Source organism: Oryzias latipes, chromosome 19, assembly GCF_002234675.1.
Source record: "Oryzias latipes chromosome 19, ASM223467v1".
In the NCBI taxonomy this organism is placed as follows: Eukaryota; Metazoa; Chordata; class Actinopteri; order Beloniformes; family Adrianichthyidae; genus Oryzias; species Oryzias latipes.
Window position 1 is genome coordinate 8,169,067 of NC_019877.2, and position 26,680 is coordinate 8,195,746.

General features: G+C 37.7%; 4 protein-coding genes across 6 annotated transcripts; 1 reads left to right on the forward strand and 3 right to left on the reverse strand.

Annotated features, from left to right (window-relative positions):
- Nucleotides 1–1,898: 1,898 nt before the first annotated feature.
- On the forward strand, nt 1,899–5,167 carry LOC101156775 (troponin T, slow skeletal muscle-like). Of its 2 annotated transcripts, XM_004080323.4 has the most exons (12): nt 1,900–2,592; nt 2,675–2,688; nt 2,764–2,790; nt 2,930–2,948; nt 3,060–3,120; nt 3,204–3,320; nt 3,403–3,480; nt 3,586–3,699; nt 3,775–3,884; nt 3,947–4,037; nt 4,117–4,157; nt 4,937–5,167. In XM_004080323.4, the coding sequence occupies exons 1-12, from the start codon at nt 2,570–2,572 to the stop codon at nt 4,980–4,982; spliced, it is 741 nt and encodes a 246-aa protein (XP_004080371.1). In that variant the 5' UTR covers nt 1,900–2,569; the 3' UTR covers nt 4,983–5,167. The 2 variants fall into 2 exon arrangements, with proteins under 2 accessions (XP_011486378.1, XP_004080371.1); XM_011488076.3 differs by having other exon boundaries at nt 1,899–2,592; nt 2,675–2,790.
- On the reverse strand, nt 4,541–9,086 carry dnaaf3 (dynein axonemal assembly factor 3). 2 transcript variants are annotated; one of them, XM_004080324.3, is made up of 12 exons: nt 8,974–9,086; nt 8,731–8,814; nt 7,552–7,655; nt 7,381–7,474; nt 7,143–7,297; nt 6,864–7,052; nt 6,641–6,763; nt 6,434–6,556; nt 6,190–6,334; nt 5,907–6,021; nt 5,730–5,804; nt 4,541–5,429 (listed from the first exon to the last, which is right to left on the reverse strand). In XM_004080324.3, exons 2-12 carry the CDS (start codon nt 8,810–8,812, stop codon nt 5,282–5,284), a joined length of 1,353 nt encoding a protein of 450 aa, XP_004080372.1. In that variant the 5' UTR covers nt 8,813–8,814; nt 8,974–9,086; the 3' UTR covers nt 4,541–5,281. The 2 variants fall into 2 exon arrangements, with proteins under 2 accessions (XP_004080372.1, XP_020567874.1); XM_020712215.2 differs by having other exon boundaries at nt 8,731–8,880; nt 8,974–9,036.
- A 708-nt stretch (nt 9,087–9,794) lies between these two features.
- On the reverse strand, nt 9,795–13,923 carry LOC101156534 (synaptotagmin-1-like). Its single transcript, XM_023949100.1, has 9 exons — nt 13,564–13,923; nt 12,490–12,696; nt 11,803–11,978; nt 11,615–11,716; nt 11,361–11,528; nt 11,083–11,250; nt 10,864–10,978; nt 10,627–10,760; nt 9,795–10,540 (listed from the first exon to the last, which is right to left on the reverse strand). Exons 2-9 carry the CDS (start codon nt 12,689–12,691, stop codon nt 10,331–10,333), a joined length of 1,275 nt encoding a protein of 424 aa, XP_023804868.1. The 5' UTR covers nt 12,692–12,696; nt 13,564–13,923; the 3' UTR covers nt 9,795–10,330.
- A 413-nt stretch (nt 13,924–14,336) lies between these two features.
- LOC101157254 (ferritin, heavy subunit) lies at nt 14,337–16,059 on the reverse strand. The gene is made up of 5 exons (XM_020712217.2): nt 15,926–16,059; nt 15,391–15,494; nt 15,144–15,290; nt 14,910–15,035; nt 14,337–14,826 (listed from the first exon to the last, which is right to left on the reverse strand). The coding sequence occupies exons 2-5, from the start codon at nt 15,490–15,492 to the stop codon at nt 14,677–14,679; spliced, it is 525 nt and encodes a 174-aa protein (XP_020567876.2). The 5' UTR covers nt 15,493–15,494; nt 15,926–16,059; the 3' UTR covers nt 14,337–14,676.
- Nucleotides 16,060–26,680: the final 10,621 nt, after the last annotated feature.

Consider the following 26,680-nt stretch of genomic DNA (forward strand, 5'->3'; position numbering starts at 1 on the left):
TACAATTATACATATTTTTAAAATCAGCATTGATGTGATAAATATTTGTTTTTATTTCATCAGTTTTTATGATATATTTCTAGTTAAGACAGAATGTTAAATGTTTGTTTTAATAAAAATTAAGTGTTTACATAAAATACATTTCTAATTTTTAACAGTCAATAAAGTAATTATTTAAAAATCACTCTTAGCAACAAAACAAAGTAACAACAAATCAAAGGGAAATCATTTTATGATATGTTTACTTTTTAATGTTTTTGTTTTTACATTTTTTAGACTTGCAGGCTGATTATGCTACACTTTCTGTTCTATTAAAACATGAAGAAATATAAAACCAAAAGAACTTGAACTCTCATCTTTGTGTGTTTTCTTGATTGAGGACAACCAATCACAAACACCTGAATCAAAAAGAGTTTCTGTAGCGCTTATAAAAAGGTTTGCACAGTTCTGACGGAACTCATTTTTGATTTGAAGTTCTGTACTGAAACACCTGTCTTTTCAGATCTGGGACAAGCTCCAACATTTATGTCCCCGTCTTTATCTGGACTTACATTTCTGAAAATCGTTCTAATGCCTGTCCTTCGTCCAGCTCTTCTATATTTAGATCACTGTGTTCATTCATTATAGTTTAATTTGGCTCTCTTATTTGTTGAGAAATGAGGACGTGGATTGTTTAATTTTGGTGTTGTGTAAAAATATTTGTGTCCTCAAAGCAGCAATAATGAAAATGTGAATAAGCACACACCTCCATGTTGATTTTTTTTTTATTCATTTATTTCAAGCATTGTCGTCAAAGCAATAAAGAATTTACACATATTTATTAAACTCAGTACAGAAATGATGAAATGCATAGATTAAAAAGACAGAAAATAAAACAAAACAAAAACCTCACTTGAATCACATTTGCTTAATTAAATACAGTGATCATTAACTGAAGTATAAGTAGAGTTTGATTTATTGCTTGAAAAGGAGTGGGAAGAAGCAAGCTTGTATAATCCCACCCCTACTGAGTTCATTCATTTGATAGTTTTACAGTGTTTTAAATCCGGTTCTGATCAGATAAATTCTCTTGAAATAACAAAATCCAGTGCCTAGAAATGATTGATGATCTTCAGAAAACATTCATTGATCCAAGGGGACCTGGTGCATAAAGCTGTGTTGTTCTCTGTTGGGAGTCGTCATATCATCACTTGCAATCATCATTGTGTTTCCAGTCCAGGTGGCTTTACATTTTCCTCTTTTTCCAAACCTGGTGGTGAGATTTTCAGTAAAGATGGGAATTTATCCTTCTATTTTTGTATTTCGGGTATGCAGCACACTCATGTGTCTGAAGTTGATTGGGACTTTTTTTTTGGTAAAATATTAAAATTTAAGAAAAGGTTTAATTTCTTCCAATAAGAATCTGAAATTTGTTAACATGTGTATAAAAATCAACAAGAATTTTTCTTCTATGTATAGAGAAAAATTTATGAAGTAAAATGATTTTGTTTGATTTCAGTTATAAATAAAGTTTATTCAAATTTAAGTGATAAATCAAGTAAAGGAAAGGAGTTTAAGGTAGAGGGGTGTAAGCTACTTATATTTTAGCTTTTAGTTTAATTTCTTTTTATTTCATCTGTTATTAAGGTCATAACAGGCACAAAAGTTATTTTTTTAGTTTGTATTTTACAATTACAGAAAGCATTTTTAAACTTTAATGAGGGGAAAAATGTTTTTGTTAACCTTCTTAATAGGGTTGTGACTGAGGATAACACAATTTACAGAAAATTCCAAGCATTTTAAATAGTTATATTCTCAGATATGTACTCAATAAAGCTACATGATGTTTATTTTTAAAGACATTTTTGTGTTTTTTTGTTAAATCGGGCTCATCAGTACATTTCTGAGTTTATAATCATAATGTCAAATGTATTTCTGTTGCCCTTGTGTCTCCTGTGGCGCAGTGCGGGTTCAGTCAGTGAAGCAAACGTGAGGAATTCCTCTCCCAATCCTTCATCTGCTGTCCGTCCAAGCCCCTGCTCATCATTCTAATGCTTTGCAATCTTGGCCATAAACATATTTATAAAGAGATTGGACAGATTTGGACGGCCTCGGCGTGATGATACAGTCAATGATGAGGGAATATAGTTGCATCGAAGTGTTTCATATAAAATAGCGTTGCTGCTAAAAGGGTTAGGAATGATCTTTTCAGATGAGACGGCTCAAACTGTGATGAATCCTCTCACTGGGTTTTGTTTGCACCCAGTGGACCCGGTGGATGTCTCTGCCACACATTCTTCTTTAATTCAATTAAACTCCCAGCTGCTCCTGCATTATACTGGCTCTGTTCTGTTTGTCTGGTGTTTCCTGTTGCCGTGTTATTTGCTACACGTGGCTTTTCTTGTTTTAACATGAGCTTCAGTAAAAAATCTAAATATGTGTCGATGTACCTACAAATAGTTCCCCCATTAGGGAGGATACTAAGAACACAATGCCTGATTATTCATTGTTATTTTGGTCTAGACATGTCTGACTTGCTCTGATTTGAAAAGAAAGCAACTTGGTACCGACTGCTCTCTTGACTTCCAGAATGTCCTGCATAGAAGACCACAGGTGAGTCAAATAAGTCTCTAAATGATTATTTTTGAAAACGTGAATCTAATTCATTGATGTCCTCCAATAACTCTCTTGATAGAGGGCATCGATATGGTAAGGAAGTTCAGTTCATTTCAAAAAGGGGGGCCGATAGATTTGTCCTTACTTCTAAACATCTTACATCTTTAGAGGAAGATGAGGAGCAGGGAGAGGAAGGTGAGACTGTGATGCTGTGTTTTAACTTAACTTTAACTTGTGTTAAAGTGTTTAACATTTAACTTTAAAAGTGCCTTTTAAACCTTTTTAAATATCATCTTAACCTTTTTTGTTGCTCTTTGCCATCTGCATCCTAAAGAAGAGCGCCCCAAACCCAAGTAAGTAAACAAATACAACTTTTGCTCGGGAAAAACCTGACCACAAAAAAAAAGAAACGTTTGTTTTAATCTAATCTGCATTTTGATGTTTTTTTTGGGGTTTTTTTTCAGGCCAGTGGTTCCACAAATTGCAGCACCTAAAATCCCAGAGGGGGAACGTGTTGACTTTGATGCAAGTCTACTGAAAACAGTCAGACATTTACAGCCTTTCAGCAGAATCTGTCCAAGCTTGTGTTTGTGCTGACTGTTTGTTAGGACATCCACAGGAAAAGGATGGAGAAAGATCTTCTGGAGCTTCAGACTCTGATTGATGTTCACTTTGAACAAAGGAAAAGAGAAGAAGAGGAGCTGATTGGACTTAAAGAAAGGATTGTAATGCATATCCTGTCCTCTCATTCCATCGCAAAGGTAAAGGAGGAAGGATTTGAACACACTGTTACTGTGTCTTCCTCAGGAGAGACGAAGAGCCGAAAGAGCTGAGCAGCAGCGAGTGAGAGCTGAAAAAGAGCGCGACAGACAGACAAGGCTTGCTGTAATTATTAATGATGTCTTTTCATATGTTCTGTTATATATTATGAATAATATAATTTGACCAAAAAAAGCCAGGAGCAATTCAGTCGAAAGTTGCGCTCCACAGGCGGAAAGACAAAGAAAAGAGGACGAGGAGGCAAAAAAGAGAGCAGAGGATGAGGCCAAGAAGAAGAAGGTGCTCTCCAATATGGGGGCTCACTTTGGAGGGTTCCTTGCAAAGGTGTCTTGTGCGTACGTGAGATGTGTTTCCAGTTTTTTGGCCAACTGCCTTACGTGGCGGTAAATTTTGCCGCAGGTGGAGCAAAGACGAGGCAAGAGACAAACTGGAAGAGAAATCAAGAAGATGACCCTGGCTGAAAGACGCAAGCCGCTCGCTGTTGAGAACCTGAGAGAGGACGGCCTCAGGTGAGTGAGGAGCACTTAGTGGAAGCAGAGCTGAAGCACTTCAACTTGATCATGCATTGCAGAGAGAAAGCCAAGGAGTTGTGGGAATGGATCTATGAGCTGGAGTCAGAGAAGTTTGACCTGACTGAGAAGATGAAGAGACAGAAGTATGAGGTCAGGACCACCGCTGATCTCTAACCTTCTTACAACATTTAAAACCTTAAAAAACCTCTTTTTGAAACATTTCTTTCAGATTAATGTTCTACTGAACAGAATCCAACATGCTCAAAAATTGTGAGTCTATAATCTTCTACACTGTTTACACTAGGGATGCAACACTTTTTCATTTTCCCCACAGTTTGGTTCAAACGTCGATGGTTTTCTTTGATTTATGGTTTGTGTATTAAAAATCTAAAAATTGAACAAAATCCTTTTTTAATTTGCTAATAAGGGAGTAACAATGACAAACAAGTTGTAGCTGGCTTATTCTAAGCCTGCACTCCAAAAACTTTCCATTTTGCAGGAACAATAACTAGGCTGTATCAAGAAAGTTTTTCAAAAATAAAATAATGGTATTTTAAGAAATAAGGATTCTTGGTATTACCATTTTGCCATTTTTCTTACCCCATTGGCATTTTCTTTTTTCTAATTTAAAGAAAAAATTATTTCGATTTAAAGAATGTTTTACTTATTTATTGGCAGGGCTGTTTTTGCAGTGTGGCTTACTGTACAAAAAAGAAAAACAATACATAATAAATACTTCTCACTTTCAACACAAACATATTCGGTTCAATGGTGTCACATATGGTTTGGTTTCAAACCAAGCATAGAAGCATCTGTGGTTTACACACAAAAAAGCAGAATGTTGTAAAGGTGATGTTCTGTGCGTAGAAAACCATTTCACACATCAGTGTCACAGGTTATGAATGCAAACAGGACATGCAAATGTTCTGCTTATGTCAACAGAGCACTCCACAAATTGAATAGTAAATGAAGTGTCTAAAAATGTGAATTGCTTCTTTTTTTGAATGAACGTTTGCTATCTGCTTTGAATCTTCTCTTTTGCACTGCAGCAAAAAGGGCCATGGGAAAGGGAAGGTTGGAGGACGCTGGAAGTGACAAATGTGCACATATAGCAGAAGCACAAGCAACAAGGAAAATATTCTGTTTTTTGATTTCAGCCCCACTCTAGTGTTTATGCTGAGACATAAAACAATTCATCAGATCTTTGTGTGAAATATACAGGCACATATTTATTTGATTTGCATTTGTAGCTGTTAAAATAAAGGCCTGAATGAAATAAAGAGTTAACGTTTTTTGTTCTGTTTTAATGAAAAGAAAACTAAAACCTCAAAGTTTGCCATCTTAACTTGTTTTTGTGTCTTGTAAATGAATTGCTTGCAGTGGATTAGTAGAAATCAAAAACACTCTTTCTGTTGCACAAAAACTGCATGGACGTCGTCGATGCTCCCATCATGCCTTGCTTCAAACCCAGCCTCGAGAGCCAAGCTCGCCGCTTTCTTTGCAACGCCTGCTTCCTGCTCTTTGCTTAGATCCAGAATGTACCTAAAATGCAGAAATACATACTGAAATTTAGCGCGTACCAACTTCAATTATGAGTTTAAAAAATGCAATTAAACAAATCTATTCCAAATAGACATTTATTTTTTAAACAAACTGTTTATTTACCACATGATAGAAAAAAAAAACTTTTCGGGACTATAAATGTTGTGCCTCAGATATAAAGAACAAAAACCTTTGATGCACAAGTGCAAATACTGCACAATCCCAGTCATTTTGGTCATGGTGACTGAACAGTTACCATGGCAGCCAGTTATGTTACTCAAACAAAACAAAAAAACCCACTTGGCTAACTCCACGACGAGGACAGCGTCTGGTGCTGCAATCTGTCCCATCATGGGGCCTAACTGGTGCACGCAGCTTCAAGGCACAGCCCAAAAATAAAACCAAAAGAAAGCACGGAGGGTCATTTTAAATTAGTCAGGACAATGATGTTGATGATAATGAGTTGAAATGTCTTACCTAACAGAAAAGTACATGAAATTAAAGAAATTAGAGTATTTCTGCTTGTCTGGGAGTTTGTGAACTGATTCCAGTGGAAGGATTGTCAAGGAGACCCCAGTCAGGTGCATCAAATCTAAAGAAGATATGACAATAATTCATTGTTGATTCATTTACTTGACATAGAATGAAAAATAGGCTTCAGAAAAAGAAGAAAAAATCTGGGATTTTCACTGCCGGTGAGCCATTTTGCTTCCATCCATGCTTGTGGTGTAACTCAAAATTCAGATTTAAAGGTTCCCACCTTTAATCCTCAAAGATTTCAGGTCAGGCTGCATGGATGGCTTCTCTGTTTCCTTCTCTGGCTCAGAGGTAGCAGGACAGCTCCGTCTACTGGACAAAGTCTGGAACAATCCCTGCACGTTTGCAAAAGAAATGTCCTGCGCCGTCTAAGAAAACAAATTGATGCCAGAAATAAACACTCAGAACAAATTTTTCAATATATTCAACAATCATTTCAGCTGCACAATGACAGTTTTATTTTTTACCTTGATGTGCTTCCCATTTTGCGTCTTCAGCAGGCTCTTGTCATCAGTTTCAACTCCAAATGAGAGATAAGGGCTGGAAACGATGTCTCCCCAGTAGCCTCTGTACGCCACTGAGTCTCCTGTCTGCCAGGATGCACACTCATGTCAAATTCTATTTCTAAATCTATGCCTTCTGTACGCTTTATTTTCAAACACGCCTGCACTTACTCGACTGAGCACTCTTGATGAGAGCAAAGTTGGGTTGGGTATTTGGTAGATGCCTTCCCTCATTTCAAACGCCAGTCCCCGCTTCCTCCATTGTTCATACTGCTGTTTGTTTATGACACCACACTGTACACAAACCAGAGCAGATTTCCAGAGAAACTAAAACCTCCTCTAGCTCATTATTAAAGTTGAAACTCGAAAGCAAAAGGAAATGCAGGATGTTGACCCCTTTCTTGTGAAGCTTCATGTTAAGGTCCCAGTCAAAGCAGCCTTCGGGGGAGTCGTAGCGTGTGCCCAGATGCTGCCTAACTCGGTAATCCCAGGCTTTGGACATCGAGATGGGAGCTGGATGCTGAGGTGAGGATGGCCGGGTCCATGACTTCAATATTTTGGCTAGTTCATCTCTTTCCTTAAACTGTAAAAAATGAATTCACATTCATTCTTGCACACAAAGTATGTTGTACAAGAATGTATGAAGGAGCAGTTGTCGGGCAGATTGTTCAACCTTTAGATAAGTTGTGTTGAGGCAGTCGTGTGGGCTTGTCTCTATTGTCTCAGTAACAAACAGATGGAGCTGTGATGCTGCTTGTCGCACAATTTCCTCTGTCTGACTTCGGATTTCACTGTTCCCAAACACCTCAAGGAAAACTTCTGTCTTCTCTGAAAAGAATAAAACAAGATTGAAAAGTAAAGACACATCTTAAACCTTCATGAAATTAACATTTCCCTCCAATCTAACTCACCACTGATTCCCATAATTTCTTGAGGAATTAGAGCTATGTAGAGCAGCAGCAGTTGCCTAGCTACCAACTCCATGTGGGTTTCTATCACATATACCTGCAATGAGTCAGTGCTTAGACCATCAGTAGACGGGACATCTCCTCACTGGCAAAATGTACGATTACGGAACTCACATGAAGACGTTTTTCCTGCAAACCAGCGATAGTCTTCAAAATATGTCTTGGATCTCCGCTGCCAACCAGTAAAACTTTGATTTCTTCCTCAGATCCTTCAGGACCTATGAACAGAGACATGCCATAATCCCACCAGGAGGGTACCAAACTTTTATGCTTTTTATTTACATCCACCTGTAATTGTTCAAATATACATCAACACCAGATTACACTAGTGGGATTTTAAAATATTTCATTTCTGAAATCCTGTTTTCTCACTTTAAAAAGAATGCCTTTCCTTCAGAAATATTAGGTTGAATTGGCAGTTTGGATTGTTTTATCATTTCGCCTTTCAAATCAACTTTTGCTATATTGGTAATTGGATGAAAATTCAAAAAAGGTTCCATCACTTAAGAAAGATAAAATATTTAAGTTTAATCCTTCTAAGTAAGTGTTCGTTTGAGGTCCAATGGGGAAAATAATCTAACATTACACAGTTTTACAGGTTTCCCATGTGCTTGATAAGGCATTTTAAAAATAAATGATTCTGAAAGATTTATTTCCCACTTTAATGTAAAAACACATCTGGAATGTTCTGCAAGAAAATATCGGTAATTAGCCCACTGATTTGCTATAAATAAGGGGTGGGATCATATAAATCTGCCTTCCTGTCCCTTGCAAGCAACTAATCAAACTATAATAATATTAAAATAATAATAATAAAAATAAAAATCATCATCACCATGAGGATTATGGATTTCAATTTGACTTTAATTGATCATTATAATGTTTGTGTGTCCTGTATGCACTACTGCAAAAAGTATGATTATGAGTAATTACACTGTCAATTTTCTAAGATTATAGTTATTTTATACATATGTACACATATATACACACACATATATTGCAATCAATGTATAGATTGATTACAATATATGTTTGTGTGCTTCTTAATCATTTGGGAAAACTTTCTCATCAACCTTTATATGAGGGGGAGACTGACAGACTAAGTCTCGGGACACCTGTGATGCAATTTATAGTGAACACACCTTTGTTCCTGTCCACAGGTACCCTCGTCCCCCTCCCCCAATTCTTTTGCATTTATTTATTTATTTATGTAAATTAATGGTTCTGATGAACAACAATTCAAAAGTGATGTTTATTTTATTTTTTAAAATCAGCAAAAATTCATCTTCTTACCCAAACTAAGCAGGTCGAGTGCAGGACTGAACCCCCACCAGGTAATGCACCCCGCCCCCTCAGACCTCCGTCCGGAACTCATTCCTCGATGTCACAGAAGGAAAAACAAACAAACAAACTAACAAAAAAGCCCTCGAAGTCTTTCCTGGACTAAAAGACAGGGTTCGTTTATTTGCAGAGAGTGCTAACTTAGTTAGCGTCAACATGCACTCTTGTAAACAAATTCTAAGTGTAAAAACGCACCTCTGCTGAGAGAAGTTTTATCACCGTCCGGAGAAAGAGTTTGTCTTTGTTGCTCAGCAACCGCATTTGAAGGGAACTGGGCATGCGCAATCTGCTGGTGACGTAGTTCCTCCTTTTTTTATTTTTTATTTTTTATTAATTTTTCAAATTAAAAAAGGAACTAGGACTGTAACAATTAATTGACTTAACTGATGAACTGATTTATCCAACCACGTCGATCTGTCTGAGGCAAGTTGTTAATCGAATCGACCTGTACCATTATAAAATCATTTCTAACCAAAATGAATTGATTATATCAATGCTGAAAAATACAATTTGTGTTCAGGTATTGTAGGTTTATTTTAGTATAAAGTAAAGACAACTAATTGCATCACAATGGACAACACACATGTGATGGCAGAAAAAAACGATCAATACATAATTACAGTCCAGTGTGTGGAAACACATAATTTCATTAAGGCATTTGACCATAGTGTGGTAGAATGTTCCAATAATGTTCAGCTTTTACAGTGAACTTCATAAAACTAAAATGTGCACGGATTTGAATTTAATTCTTGTTTACTTGTTTGTTTGTACACATATTTAATTTATACTTGATTATCTTGCAACAAATACAAGGAATCTGGAAAAGTTCACCTGCACAGTTCAGTACTAGGTATTTATCTCTGAGTCACACTGGTTGAGATTTTGGCGAAAGAATTTCTAAATGGAATTTAGGTCACTGAATCGGATTGTTCCAAATGAACAGCTATCAAATAGGGCTTGAATTGTTGATAAAATGAATTGTTACACCCCTAATTGCAAACATCAAATAACCTATGTGAGGTTTTCAAATGTTTATTAGACTTTACAGAACTCTTTTTGCACAACAACAAAGTGAACCTAAAAAACAAAAAGAAAACAAAAACTAAATAAAACCAGCATTACTTTAAAACAAAAAAAAAGATCAGATATTTTAGCAAACAAAGATTCCAGACCCATCCATACCTTTAAATATAGTGGTGTTGCATGTTTTACAAATGATGAAGTCATGTTGGGTGAAGGAGAGGAATGAGATTATTTTATATGAACATGCAAACAAACACTCATACGCACACCTATGAACTATTAAAAAGCATTAAAAGGTAATGGGATGGATTAAACCTTCATTTCAGTGGTTCTCTTTTTAGTTCAATCTCGGTAAAAATAATGTCAAAGGATGGGACAACAACTTAATCCTCTTGATTAGAAAAAAACAAAAAATAAATATAAACAACAGAACTTAATTTCTTTTCCTATCTCCCATTACACTTGAAGGGAAAAACATTGACACACAACAAGTAAAACGTCCGCCTCAGCGATGTGTCATAAAGAGGCGTTAACGGGGTTTTGCTTTCAGAGCTGCCTCAACCTCTTCCTCGGGCATGAGCGTGTGCCATTGGGCCACTGGACGCCTGGGATTAGCCAGCATGTCTGACCAATGGCGCAGGCCAACTCCTGTAGCTCCGTAACCCATGAAGGTCTTTCCGATGGGGTCATTGCTCCCAAGCTTGTCATAATCATACACTGTAATGACAACCTGGACTTTCTGAGAGAAGAAAGACAACATGCAATCATCACTGACACCACACTGGCTGTTAACCCTTCAAAAGGGATCATTATTCCAAAGCCTACCTGTATTTGCTCAAATGGGACGTCGAAGCTGAAACTCTCGTTAAAGTAGGGGTTGAGGGTGTTTTTCTTGACTGTCGTCTTCTTCTTCTTTATACGTTTTCCATTTTGTTGCAAAACTATCTTCACATATGGGTCTTGTGTAGGAAAAGAGGACGAAACATGTTTTTTTAGGGTGACCATTTCAATTCCTCATATACCTAAAGAATTTTCTTTTTACAAAACAAGATGTGTAGTGACCTGATAAACCGCCAACATCCATTTTCTTAAGATTCTTTGCTTCCATGATGTTTACAGTCAGTTTTCCAGCAGTGGGTACATAGCGCAGAGAGATGCAAACATCACCTAGTTTTTCCTAAAAAAAAAAACACTGTTATGATGGTTTATTTTATATTTTTTTAAGCAAAGTTTGTCTAATTTTTTAACTTCCAAGGAAACGTTCGTTTTTGATGACTGTACCTCCTCCTTTTCCACGCTCTCCAAATCTCTCCATTGTTGCAGAGGCTGACCCAAATCTACACTGTTCATGGGAATCTTGATGTCACCGATCATGTCGTGTTTGGAGAAACGGTCAAAGTCGAAAACCTGCATTACCAAAGTCTTTCCACCCAGCTCTGCATATGGAATCTAAAAACAGAAAGCACAGAATGACTTTCATGGATGGGGTCAGGATACTAAAGGCTGGAGATGAAGAGATGTCAAGCAAAAGTTCACGCATCGTGGACAGAACGAGGTACCTTAAAAATGAAAGTCTCGTTAAAAACGGGGCACAGGTTTTTGCGTTGAACCTTGGTCTCGTACTTCTTCTTTTTGTCGGGTAACAGAAACACTTTGACGTATGGGTCTGAAGTTCCTCCCATGTCCATAGCAGCGAGGTCCTGGGCCTGAAGGATGCCCACAATGAGCTGAGGAGGAAAGAGGTGATCAGATTCTGCACGATCCAGCTGCATTTCTGCTTGATTGAATCAGTGCTGTTTCCTCCAGGACCTACCTGAGAATCTGTGAAGTTGTAGTCAAGGGAGAACTCCAGTTTACCAAGCTTCTCTTGTTCTTTTTCCTCCTCTTCACCCCCTTCCTTCTTCACCTCTCCTTCCTACAAGACAAAAATAAAATCCACACACATTTGATATTAAACAGTTAATACACATTGAATGATGCATAAGTCGTTTTCCAGCTCACCTTTTCTCCAGGTTCTCCCTCCCCTTCCTTCGTCTTCCTGCGGCGGCCTGTCTTCCTCTCCCGTACTTTCTTTGGCTTTTTCTTTTTCCCAAAGCATTTCTTGAAAGCACAGAAGAGGCAGCAGGCCACCAAAACCAGGACCAACACAACAATAGCTGCCACTGCCCACATAGGAACTGCAAAACAGTTTTATTACAAGCATGTCACAACTCTTCATACAGAACGCGTGCTGGAAGAACACACATGAATCATTTATTTTGATATTAGAAGATATGCCAGAGAACTGTGGCTGTGATGGAAAAAAAAAAGGATTCATGTGAAGGAGAAGGTCCTCCTTATCTCAGGGCAGTTGGCTGAGCATGTGTTTGGTCAGCAACACCCTTCTTCCCAATCAGATAATAACATGCTTCTAGCTGTGGCAGACAGTGACAAGAGTTCAACATTAACCGCTTCACTCTGAGCGCCATAAACAGTAATTTGTCAACTTTTGGCACCGTCATGTAGCGACCAAAGCTTAAAAACACAGAAGAGCACATCTACAGACTGTTAAAATGCACTTTCATATGGGAATAAATGTTTTTTTTTTTGGATAAATATTTGGTTTGAACTTGTCAAAAGTGATCATGTTCACTGAACCCAAAATGAAAGTAGATACTCAGTGTTTGAATTCTTGAGTTGTGGGCTTACTTGGTAGATGACCCAGCTCGTTCATGAACTTCTCCTTCATGTGGGTGTAGTCGTGTCCTGGGTGATGCTCTGTATGAGGGTGTTTGTGATGATGCTCAGGATGAGTGGGCTCATGGTGAGTGGGCTCAGTTGCTTCCTCTGATTCTGGTTCTGCTGGCTCGGCGGCCCGCCGGACCCGGACCCCGTCTCTGAGCAGCCTCATGTCAGCTGTCACAACAGCAGAATCGCTTCAGTCATTTCTGTTGGGTCACGCTGTCAGCTGGCCTCTTGGGCCAGTCTCCACACATTTTCACATGTGTGCTGTGTAATCCCTGTGTTCATGTGTTGCAGTAAAGTCCAGGAGCACGGAACATCTCTAAGCCAGATGCTCAACATGGCTGACCCTAATCCTTCTGTTACTCTCATACACTCTGTCATCTCCTCCATCGCATAACCCAAGCGTTCACTCCCACGTTCATCCCCATTTTTCCATCGTCATAGTCTGTGCTAGAGACTGGATTAAACTCTGCCACCGCAACATTAATCCAAAGTTACAGATTCTCCAAGCTTTAGTAAATAGAGGGTCGTCTCCCACTGTTACTGTTTTCCCTCCCTTTGCAAAGTTCTCTGTCAGCATGTCTGCTTTGGTATTTAAAGAGCAAAACTAGAAAGATAATATTTAACATGGTTCTGAATGGGTTTATCAATGTAACTACGACAAGAACAAAAATTTCAATTAAAATGAGATGCACTGGATAAAGGTAGATTTTTGTTGCATTTTAGATTGCACACAAGTCAGAGTTTTACTTCAAATGATGAGGTAAAACAGATTCAACAGCTTTATACAAAAAAAAATAGGCTTTCTTAAAAAAAAAAAAAGCTTTTTCAAAAAAATTCCTAACCATAACCGTAAAGGAAAAACAAATATAAAATTAACTAATTTTGTTCTGAATGGAAACAAAACCATAAGCAGTCATATAAAATGTCTAAGTGCATTCTTCTAAAATCACACAGAAAATCTTTGAATTGTATTCCTGCAACAAAATTATAGTTCCATTTTAATACAAATACATTTGAAATCTCAATTTTTCTTACCTGCTGATGTTTCCCTTTGCCTCCTACTTTGTGGAAAAACAGCTACTAGATGTAATTGTATTCTTTGCAACTTCTACCTTTGCTCGTTAGAAGATTTGCACATCTACCAGCCTGCAATTGTTGTGCTGCCCATGACTGACGGACTCCCTGAAACCTTTTCCATCAAAGCACTGTCAAATCACTAAAGCGGTGTCGTCGTTTAATCCCCCCCTCTACCCCTCCTCCTGATATTAGAAGGCTGAAAACACATCTGTTGCTCCGTCAAACCAACAAAGACCCCAACACTAGAAAAAACTAAGGGAAAACCTGAAGGTTTGTCATTACATCTGAAATTGAAATCAGAATTTAGTTCCTTATTTGGGAGAAATGTCTATTGCATTAATAGGAGTGGGGTGGGGTGGGGGGGTTGTTTACTTGGCGGATCATGTATTGCATCCAGCTCTTCACTAATCCCCTCAACATACAGCAACTGTGCCAACGCTCAATCTAGTAACAAGTTAAAGTGACTAGTCTTCCATTTTAAAGCCTTTATCAGAGAGGCGTCAGGTTCTCACTGCTCCATTTCAGGCAGCTGCAAGACACCCAGTTAGACATTATTCCAACTGGGCGCAATTAGCATCAATTGTAGATTGTAAAAAGATAGCAATCCCTAAAATAAAAAATAATAATTTCAGTTTTGATCGTATCAAAATGTGGAACTTCTCCAAAGTTGGAAACTTATTTTTTTTTTGCATTCATTTGATTAAAATCGTCAGACAAAATAAGATCACTGCAACAGCTTAAGTCCATTTTATTTCTGTCCATCTTTGCAAATTCTGACACACAAAAAAAAACAAAAACTGACAAGGACACTGAAATGCACAGTCTATAAATGGCTCTTTGCGCAAAAATGTTAACCTGCAACTTTAATTTTACAGCCAACAAATTTTAACGGAAATCTTAACGGATGTCATATTCAGACAATTCGAGGTACAAAGTTTATTTTCCTGTGTTTTTGGTACATTAAGGTATTTTGTGAAAAACACTTTCCAGTTTCACCAGAATATGCTCCATTGACCTAATCTGAGGAATTTTGGAAAGCGGGAAGCTTGCATCCACGTACTGCAGCGACATTTACAGAGTGTGTTTATCAAACAGGTATTCGCCCAGAGAGGCGTTCGTCTCCGATGCAACGAGGCGGCCGAGGCTTCCAATGTAATCTCCCAGCTTCTTGATGGTGTCGTGGCTGTCGATGAGGAAATGCTCCTCAAGAAAATCGCAGAACTGCAGGAGGCAGAAAAACGGGTTACTTGGATGCACATGAGAATGATGCAACAGCTTTGGGAAACCAAATCGGTGTCACTTACATGTGCATCGTGGTGAGCGTCCGCTCTATGGTGCACATCAGTGATCCATTTGTTCAGAGTCTTCTGGTAATCCAAGGAGTAAGTTAAAGCATCCAGACCACTTCTCCAGTCATCTTTGCTTGGCTTCTAGAAGAGAGAGAGAGAAAAAAAATCCTTAGACTTTCAGGGCAAACCCCCCCCAAAACAAATGTAAACAAGAAAAAAGGTCAGGCCTTTAAGAAAAAAATTCCATACTGCAATATTTTGAAGCAAAATCCGGCCTCCTCTCAAGTTCTGGTATTCCAGAAGTTTTTCAGCTTGATCCCTTTCCTTCTCGGAGCGCTCCAGGAAAAAACTGGAGAATTTAGGCAGAGCAACATCATCCCTGTCAAAATACATCCCCTACAAAACAAAGAACATTAAGGGATGAAGCAGAAACCAGAGCACCATAGCAACAGTTTTAATGACTAAAAGCAGTTGAAGAAAAGAACAAAGGTCATACCAGGGAAAGAAAGGTGTAGGAAGCATTGAGCTTCAGGTTGATCAGCTTGTTTATGTCACCTTCGGTCTCCGCATGGAAGTTGTGTCTAACTGCAGACTGCATTTCTGAAATAAAGTAAACATAATCGGCATTATTTTTTTAAGAGGGACATCATTGAAAAATGTAAGCTTTGGCAAAAAGACGATACACGTCTTCAGCCAACTAACTCACTTAGTTAGCTAATGGAATGAACTTCATCTCTGGTGATGAACTAGTAGCTGGACAACAATTTACTTGGAGGGGACACACCATAAAAATAAACTAAAATAAAAAGCTTTAAGAGGTCCGCTTGTGGGGCAAGCTTGGACTCAGACTGATAAGTTAGCTGAACTAGCAAAAAATTAGTCGAATATGTAAGAAGCAATTAGTCAAACGAAAGTAAAAAAAAATAAAAAGCAAAGAATGAACAGCACTTCTCAAATGGCTAAACACAAAGGGAAAAAATAAATAAAAAATTAAATAGAGTTAGCAGATTTTTTTAAAGAAATGTACTTACCTTCAGCTTTGTTGTTTACACGACGAGAGAGGAGAAACACAAACGCCCTGCAGCTGTCTTCTTCCCTTTATAAGCTGAGGTGGAGCAGACGCCACAGCTGCTCACTGTTGCCCCCTGCTGTTTTTCTGAGGTAATCAAACTGTGAGAAGAGCACAGAAAAGCTTTTATTTTGACTTCCCGGGGGCCTGTTTCACTTCAGAAAGGAGGTTCAACCAACTCTGAGGTTAAACTTGAACTCTGAGTTCGTCAATCGAGAGATTAACAACTCTGAGTTTTCTGCTTCAGAGAAGCTGATCGGAGTTAGGTCAATCAATTCTGAGTGGACTGATTCGGAGGTAAGCGTCCGCACCGCGACCAATGAGTTATATCACTAGAGGAGACATCACGTGGTTCCTCATGGGAGGAGAGCACCGCCATCTTGGTGAGGTCAAGTTACTACTGCAGTGAATGCATGTGAACACATTTTTTGCAAAATGCCAGTTCATTGTGCGGGTTTCAACTGCCAAAATCAGATACATGAGTCCATGAAGGAGGTAGGTGTAACATTTCACAGGTAAGTATTTTATTTTTTTTCTTTTAAGGCTGCAGGGGCTTCATTAATAGAACACATGTTGACATGCATGATGCTGCAGGGCTATTATAAACATGCTGCATGATGTACATTTTATTTTGCTAAACCTGTATATAGCATACTAGGCTATTATAGTATTATAGATTTATACATTTCTGACTCAGTGACTGAACTTTTCTTGCAGGTATCCAATGGATTCAGACTTAGGGAAAAAGTGGGCCTTGGCTATTAAAAGAGTTAACCCAGATGGATCACTGTGGTACCAACTAGCAACACAGTCTGGCTGTTCAAAACATTTGTGGAAACAGATTTTGATGAGAGGCCAGACTGTTTTTTTTTAGGGTAAATCTGTTGTTCACTTTTGGACTTCTTTTGAATATTATTATTATTATTATTATTATTATTATTATTATTATTATTATTATTATTATTATTATTATTATTATTATTATTATTAATAACTATAATAATAATATCATTATTTTTATTATTATTTATTTATTGTTATTTATTGTTTGTATTGACTTACTATTGATTTATTATTATTATTATTATTATTATTATTGACCTATTGTTGGGTTTTTCTAAATAATTTAAATTACATGTCAAAGAGGTCTAAAACTTCTAAATGTTTAGAAATTAATTTTAAAAATTCTTTCTAATAATTTTTTATTTGTAAGAAGTCCTGCAACAATGCATTTTCATTCAAGTTTGAGCTTTTAAGGCTGACTGTTTCTCTTCTTTAACAACAACAAATGATGTATACATACATATATATATATATATATATATATATATATATATATATATATACATAAAATGTAATATATTTATATATATGTATAAATATATTTAAATCTAAAAATATATAGTTTATAAAAACTACTTGGACACCACTAAAATCAATAGAAATCAATGTCATGTGGGCGTCGTCGACCTCACCAAGATGGCGTCGCGCTCCGCCACCGTCGGCCAAGCTTCTAAAGCGGGCGTGTCTCCTCTAGTGATATAACTCATTGACCGCCACCAGGAATAACACTTCAAAAGTACACCTAAATATCGCGATTTTTATTTCACACCTTACGCTATTTAAAAAGTTATTACAGCCAATATTTTATAACAATGATTTAAATGCAAACTTGCGCATTAACTTGAGCAGCTATGTTTTCCCACGCTAACTGTCTCTGTTTTGCAGATGCAGCGGTGTTGCTTTTCTTCCGGAATATGTGCTCATATTCACTGTAACTCTGCAGCAGCACGTCAAGTTCAGCTGGCGAAAAATACGCAGACCTCTTTTTTTCACGGTTGCCATGGTGACTCGTAATATCTGCGCTCCATTGATAATGGCTTCTTATGGTCGCGGTGCGGACGCTTACCTCCGAATCAGTCCACTCAGAATTGATTGACCTAACTCCGATCAGCTTCTCTGAAACAGAAAACTCAGAGTTGTTAATCTCTCGATTGACGAACTCAGAGTTCAAGTTTAACCTCAGAGTTGGTTGAACCTGCTTTCTGAAACAGGCCCCAGAACTTTTAACGCGGCCCAACAGCTAAGTTAAACTCAGTCCGCGACAATATGTTTAAAACTAAATATACAAGTGAATGTGTGCATTTGATGTAATTTCAACATTTTTAAAGTACAATAAGTCTGTAGATTCTTTTGAATAACATTGTTATAGTGTTGCTGATAAATGATGAGTATTTCTCGTGGTGGTTTTGCTGATGGTCTAGTCTGGTTGATACGTGGTGAGTTTCTGCTTCATGCAGGCGTTGAGACTTTAAACGTGATCATAGGTCTGAATGTTCTGTAGATGTGAGACAGATTACTCACATGCAGACCTGTAGCCAAACATACACTCACATGCTGCAGTGTGTGACGGGCAGCGGGTTTTACGTTTTTACAATCCCTGAGCGATTCACCTGCTGTCCCCACAACCCCCCCACCCTCTGCTTTCTTCCTCACACATCTCGTCCCCGCAACTGCGCGCTCTTTCTCAGAGAGAAAGCGCGCAGTTTTAGGCACGGCCATTCACATGTTTCCAGTTGGTACAAACTCTGTGAAATAATAGATAATAGTAAACTGATAATGCTGGCGCTGATTTTTCTCCCGATACTACTCCACGCCTCTGGCATCGCATCGCGCCCGAGAAGGACTGGTCTAATGAAAAAAAAAGTATAATTAAAGATTTGTCTGCGAGCCACATGTGACCATCAAAAGAGCCATAAATGGCTCGCGAGCCATAGGTTCCCGACCCCTGCCCTAAAACATATCTCCATTTCTGGAACCGAAAACTGAGGTTATCAACTTCCTTAGCCTCAAACTTACTGTGGGAGCTAGCATAGCCCCTCGCTTATCCTGATGGATAAGCGAGGGGCAGTTGGGAAAGAAAGATCATTACGCTGGTCCTGACAGTGCCGTCTCGTGGTCAAGTAAATACATAAGACATTTGAAAGAAGAGGTCAACAAAATCCAGTCCAAGATTTGGACTGTTATTTCCATTTTTATTAGTGACTCGATCAACTCAGATTTGAGAAGTTAGCTCATCTAAGAATTTCTTTTAAGATTATCTTTAAAGGTTAAACACTCAAGACCCACCTATTTAATTTAGCTTTTCGTTTATCTTATCTGCTTATTGATTCGATTAGTTTTAGTATATGATACTTGATGTATTTAATTTTATTATATGCATTTAATCTTATTCTCAATTTTATGTTTTTCTTTTCATACTATGTATTTAATTTTAGCATCTTATCATGATTTTAGCCCCAGTGTTTCTTGTGGGGATCTTTTCTGCCAGATCCTGCCGGCTTGGTCGGTTGTTGTTGCCGTGGACGTTGCCCTTACTGGGGCAGCTGGAGTTTAACACTGCAGCCTCACGGCTGTGAAGTGGACCCTTTTGCTGTCCCGGTTTGGGTGGGGACTGTGGCGATGTTCCTACGGCCGAGCTGGCTCCTGGTATGAAGAGATTCCCAAATACTGTTTCCTCACAGCAGAGCCAAGCCTTAAATTTCATTTAGAAGTTACTTTTATCAGTATTCCTTGTGTGTGGGGTCATGGGTCCTATGTTTAAATTGAGGGGAGTGGGAAAGATGAAGGGTGGGTTGTGTGTTTATTGTAATATTGTTTTTTTGTTTTATTTTTCTTCAAAATGGTAAAGTGCTTTGAGTTGTGTGAAGTATGTAGAGCGCTTATTTTTATACATAAAGTTTAAGTACATTTTGAATTTCAAATGTTATCATAATAAAATATTGCTGATGTCATCAACAAAAATGTAACTGCAGATTTCATCATCATAAAATATTGCTGATGTCATCAAAAACCATTCTATTGCTGATATCATCAAAAAGCTAGTTGGTAATGTAATCAACAAAATGATGATTGCTGATGTCATCAAGAATCATACAATGCCAGTGCATCGTATGATTGCTGATGTCATACGATGCCAGTGCGTCATAATCATGTCAAAACATGTCGAAACGTGTCATCGGTCCAGTTTTCAATAATAGGACCTAAGACAAAATCCTGCAAAGTGAATTGCATCACTTGATCTTTCGTGTTGAAAAGCTTCACTTGTGAAACCACGTTTTACGGAAAAGAAACACAGTATCAACTGAGTTTACCAACTCAGGATTTCCACATTTAATCCTATTCTAAGAAAAATGCATCAAATTCAAGCCAGTCAAGAAGTTTCCCTTTGGGAAATTTTACATAAAAAGCAAGTCTCTTCTTTTCACCTGAGAGACATCAAGTCACTTCTGCGTCAGGTGGCAACAGATTTTAAGAATCCCAAAATCGCTCATGGAATTCTGACACCTGACAGGATTAGGCTGTTTGTTGAAAGGAACCAGGAACAACAGATCATTTCCACACATTTTAGTAGGATTGGGGACCTTTGTCTGGATTCATGCAGACACTTGAGGTGGTACATGGCCCCAGAGGCACTTGTGGGTTCACTGACCACTGAAAAATCCCACGTTTGGTCCCTTGCCTGTATTGCAGCCGAGATGTTTCTGGGATTTCCATTCTACACGGCCTATTGGGATTATGAGATGATCTGGAACATAACGCAGACTCATGGTCACTTTCCAGACCATGTCCTAAATGCTGGATCCAAAACGAAAGAGTTTTACTCCAAAAGGGGGACAAACCAGTGGCTTTTGAAGACACCCAGAGAATTAAGAAAAAATATTCCGAAAGATGTCAAATTTTTTTCACCGGAGGACTTCGGAAAACTCCATCAGAAGTCAGGAATCTGTTCCAAGACAGAACAGACTGATGTGGAACATTTTGTTGACCTGATAAAGCAAATGCTATCATTGGATCCTGCAAAAAGGATCAATCTCAATCAGGTGCTGCAACATCCATTTGTTGCTGTTAACAGGCAACATTTTTCTTCATCAACAAAGACACAAGACAAAGACGTCCCACACCAATCAGGCCTAAAGTCCTCATTAGACAGCACCCAAAGACAGAGGCTGTCAAAGGACAGAGAAGTGCCCACGGTCTGGATCATTGGGTCGGGTTACTATATCACTGGGGCAGAAAATACAGCTAAACGATGCTTTGGAGAAAACCTTGGTGTCAATGCAAAAATTCGTTGGATCGGAAAAGTAAACATGCGCTGGAGGGATGTTCTTAAGCTTTTTTATAGTGAGTTGTCCCAACAAAGCAGTTCCCCAGACATTTTGGTTCTCCACGTTGGCAGCAACGACCTTGGAAACACAAATGGGTTAGATCTTGTCAATAAAATGCTCAAGGACTTGACACACCTCCATCAAGCTTTTCCCAAAATGAAAATAGCCTATTCCTGCATAACTCCAAGGTTAGCATGGGGAACATTTGATCCTAGTAAACAAGAAGACGACAGGATGACGGTCAACAAAAATATTCTATACAGCGCCGGATTATTCAATGGTGCTGTGATGGAGCATCCAAAACTGATACCATTTGAAAGTGAAAGTCAGCTTTTCAAACCAGGTGGAATACATTTCACCTCAAAAGGATTTGAAGTGTTTGTAAGCTCCATCCGTGATACAATTGAGCAAACTCTCCACCAGACATTTTCAAGAGGCCAAAGTCACCAGCCTCAGTCATGTCTTTGTGTCCCTTCTACATCTGGCCTAATCCAGCCTGGCCCAAAGCCTAACCTGAAAAGAAAAGTAATTTCAGAGGAACTCTCACAGAGCAGAATTGACACACATTTGCCTGCAACCAAAAAGAAAAAAATCATCTGTGAAAATGACAGACACAGGCAGCATGACCACAGCATACCAGCGGACACCTCACCAATGGAAACACACAAAGTCACAGGACGACCTGATGTCTGGATCGTTGGCTCAAGTTATATTTCACAGGCACAGCCTGCAGCTAAACATCTTTTTGGACAAAACTTTAATCTTGACGCCAATGTTAAGTGGATTGGAATGAGAGACATGGGCTGGAGGGAAGTTGTGGATAACCTTCATCACACAATCTCCAAAGAAGAAGGTCCCCCTGAAGTTTTGGTTATCCACGCTGGAGGAAAAGAACTGGGACGAATGCCTCCACAACAGATCGCAAATCAAATGTCACAAGACCTGAGGCTTCTGAGACAAATGTACCCTCAAATGAGAATAGTTTTGTCCCTCATCATTCCAAGGAAAAGCAGGAGATTAGATTATCCTTATCAGATGGATAAAAGCTGGACATTAGTCAATGACATTATGAAGTGGTATACGGACCTGTTCAATGTTGTGGTTGAGCATCAGGATTTGTCACTTGATTATGAGGAAATGTATAGACTTGATGGAGTAACCTTAACATTACAAGGAAATCGAATCTTTCTAAACAACATCCGCACTGCCATACAGAAATGCCTCCAAAAACAAGAAGAATGGATGACTTTTTCTCTTGACAGACCTTTTAATGTGCAGGATTTTTTAAATTGGCTGAAATAATTGATAACAAGTAGCAAAGAACCTTGGATGATGAGCTACTCCAGATTCAAAATTCCTCTTGAAGGTCAATACATTTTGAATTGAAGACAGATTTCCTTCATAATCCTTCATCCTTCATACCCAATACATTAACCCCGTACAACAATTCACAATGCAACAGATAACCTTTGCGCATTTTTTTTATTATTTATCTTTTTATTTTTTTTTTTCTATTTTGCACATTTCTTTTGCACGTCTTTTTACCTGCACTGTTCTGTAAATAGCTTTTAAATGAGACCACCTTTTTGTTTGCATTTATGCTACATTTTCTTTGTTCTTGCTTTTTATATTATTCTTAGTCCTTTTTTCCCCCTCTGCTGTCAGTTGCTATGTAACAAACAAATTTCCCACGTGTGGGATCAATAAAGTAATTCTGATTCTGATTCTGACATTTGTTTGGATGAAAACAGATTTCAAATTTAGGCCTGCCATGTATGGGTTTTCTCCGAGGGCTTCGGTTTCTCCCATTATCCCAAAAAACATGTCATTCGTCAATGATGGATTTTAAAATTGACATCTGTTGTTGTCTGCCTAAAAGTCTGTCAAAGACAAAGAACACCATCAAACCTCAAGCGCTCAAATCGAGGCAGCAATTTAAAAGATAAAGAAATCTTAGAAGATTTTCTTTCAAGCATCAGGAATGCCATCTTAAAGTACCTGGTGCAACTCCCACCCCCACTCCCCAAAATAAGAAACAAAGGTGACGGATTTAACAATTCAAAAATCCTTCAACAATTCGGCCACTGACTGCCAGGTCTGTACCACCAAAACCAAGAAGAAAATCTTCCTCCCTAAAAGTTTCTCTAGACTGAGCCTTAAAAACAGGGGCAGCATGTTGGTGTGTTGGTTAACATAGTTGGCTGACAGGACCTCGTCTGCGTGGGTTTTCTCCGAGCGCTTCGGTTACCCCCCACTTTTAGAAAAGTATTAATATTAGTATAAATAGTATGTGACAATTATAAATAACAAGAATGAATAAATTGTAAAAATTAAATCTTTTAAATTGATCCAATAAAATAAATGATCAGTTACCAGATTTATAGGGAAATAAGTCAAACAAATCCTGATTCTCGAGACGTCTTCATCAAGTGTCAACCTTTTATTTACGTTTAAAGACCCTGTAAAACTGTATATTAATCATCCTTTGGAAAAACAATTCTTCGGAGGGTCGATAGGGGGCGCTGGTTGCGAGATTAGCTGTTGCGGGCGGACGATGAAGAATACACATTAAAACAAAGATGGCGGAGGGGAAAAACCAATGAGTTATATCACTAGAGGAGACACGCCCGCTTTAGAAGCCTGGTCGACGGTGGCGGAGCGCGACGCCATCTTGGTGAGGTCTACGACGCCCACATGACATTGACTTCTATTGATTTTAGTGCTGTCTAAGTAGCTTTTATAAACTGTATATATTTTTAGATTTAAATATATTTATACATATATATAAATATATTATATTTTATGTATATAATATATATATAAATATACATCATTTGTTGTTGTTAAAGAAGAGAAACAGTCAGCCTTAAAAGCTCAAACTTGAATGAAAATGCATTGTTGCAGGACTTCTTACATATAAAAAAATTATTAGAAAGAATTTTTAAAATTAATTTCTAAACATTAAGAAGTTTTCGACCTCTTTGACACGTAATTTAAATTATTTAGAAAAACCCAACAATAAGTCAATAATAATAATAATAATAATAATAATAATAATAATAATAATAATAAAAAAATCAATAGTAAGTCAATACAAACAATAAATAACAATACATAAATAATAAGTCAATAAATAATAATGATATTATCATTATCATTATTATTATTAATAATAATAATAATAATAATAATGATAATGATAATGATAATGATAATAATAATAAAAATAATAATAATAATAATAATAATTATTATTATTATTATTATAATAATAATAATAATTATAATAATATTCAAAAGAAGTCCAAAAATGAACAACAGATTTACCCTAAAAAAAAAACAGTCTGGCCTCTTATCAAAATCTGTTTCCACAAATGTTCTGAACATAGCCAGACTGTATTACTAGTTGTTAACCACAGTGATCCATCTGGGTTAACTCTTTTGACAGCCAAGGCCCACTTTTTCCCTAAGTCTGAATCCATTGGATACCTGCAAGAAAAGTTCAGTCACTGAGTCAGAAATGTATAAATCTATAATACTATAATAGCCTAGTATGCTATATACAGGTTTAGCAAAATAAAATGTACATTTATATTGACAGCAAAATAAATGTACATCATGCAGCATGTTGATAATAGCCCTGCAGCATCATGCATGTCAACATGTGTTCTATTAATGAAGCCCCTGCAGCCTTAAAAGAAAAAAAATTAAAATACTTACCTGTGAAATGTTACACCTACCTCCTTATCGGACTCATTTATCTGATTTTGGCAGTTGAAACCCAAACAATGAACTGGCATTTTGCAAAAAATTTGTTCAAATGCATTCACTGCAGCAGTAACTTGACCTCACCAAGATGGCGGTGCTCTCCTCCCATGAGGAACCACGTGATGTCTCCTCTAGTGATATAACTCATTGGGAAAAACAACGAGAAGCCAGAGTAGCAACTTAAAAGGTGTGCCGGCAGCATTGAAGCTGCATCACCCAGAGTTGTGTGAGAAAGCCGTGTCTGTTGCTGGCCTGAAGCCGACACAGCCCGGCGGCGATACCTTATTTCCAGACGAAGCTACCACCGTCTTCTGCGAGACAGGGCAGCGGTATTAACAAACGGAAAACGGTCTCCGTCCACTCTCTGCAGCGCAGTGGAGAACGTGTGATTTCTGTTTTTATTTAATGCAGTAGAGCCACGCTTTGACATTTTATCTCGAAAATACTGAAAAAAGGAACCCTGCACTGTACACCCAGACCAGAGCTATTGTTAAAATGGAAACGGAAGAAAGAGAGGCATCCCTGCCTTCAAACCCCCCTTCTCAAAGCAGCGGTAGACGAGCGGTGTCTTGACGCTAAAAAGCCTGTGGTTCTCCAGAAAAAAAACATGAACATATAAACATACATCACATGCAGCTTTTCCCCAAACGTTATGTTCACAAAGATACTTTTAGATGCACTTTAAGTTCATGTATTTTATCCCTTGTCATTTATTTTGAAAGCAGGTTATGTTTTAAATAACTTCAAAGAAAGTTCCTAGCTACCCGATTTTATTTTTCTGTGAGAATTATATTTTTGTTTACACCACATTTGCACTAAGTGGTGTCATTTATTTTTAACAAAGACACTATAATTTGTTCACAGAATTAATATCTGATTCACAGCTATTTTTATAAATTAAGCAATGGCTATAGGTATGTTTTTCAAAAGTTAATACCAATGTGCCTGGGAGCTATTGACTTATCCATTTTTTATCCTCTTTACAGCAATTCTGTACTAAATAATGGCACTGCTGTTCATGTTCAGTTTTGTTTAAACCAAATTTTACAGATATTTCCAGATGAAAATTGTCATTGTCAAAGACAGAGTATTACTGATTTCAGCAATGTTACACAAAAGTCCGCTATTCATTACACCAAATAGGACACAAATTCTTTATTATCATGGTGTTTAAAACATAAATGGGGAAATATTTTCCAAAAAACAGTTTTTTAAATTCTTCTTTTTTAAAGTTTGATATATGGTTAGTTTTTAGAGACGAGATATATAAATTATTACAATATCGGCATATCGGCATAGTATCATTATCGTGAGCAATGTATCGCAAATTGTATCGTATTGTTAGGTACCCAGTGATTCCCAGCCCTAATCTAGATCAGGGGTCCCAAACCTTTTCAAGCGAGGGCCACAGCCACATGACGTTTCCAGACGTTGAATCAGAAAAAGTGTGACAGTCGCAGAGGGGCCTTACTGTAAAAACTGAAAGCCACATATAACCAAATATTAATAACCCAATCTGATATTAAAACATGCCACCATGCCACCCTCTCTAGGTACTTTTCAAATAAAGTCAGGAAATATATGGTAACAGTATTTTAAATTTGAGAAAAACAATAATAACCACATAAATCTCTGTGGGTTGTTCACAGAAATAAAGCTTCTATTGTCCATGCACAATCTTAGGTAAATGTTCAACTTCAGTTGTAAGTCCAGAATCCCTTAAATGACTCATATGGGCAGTCTCTTAAGGTCTTTGTGTTCTTTCCTTATAATCCAGTTTT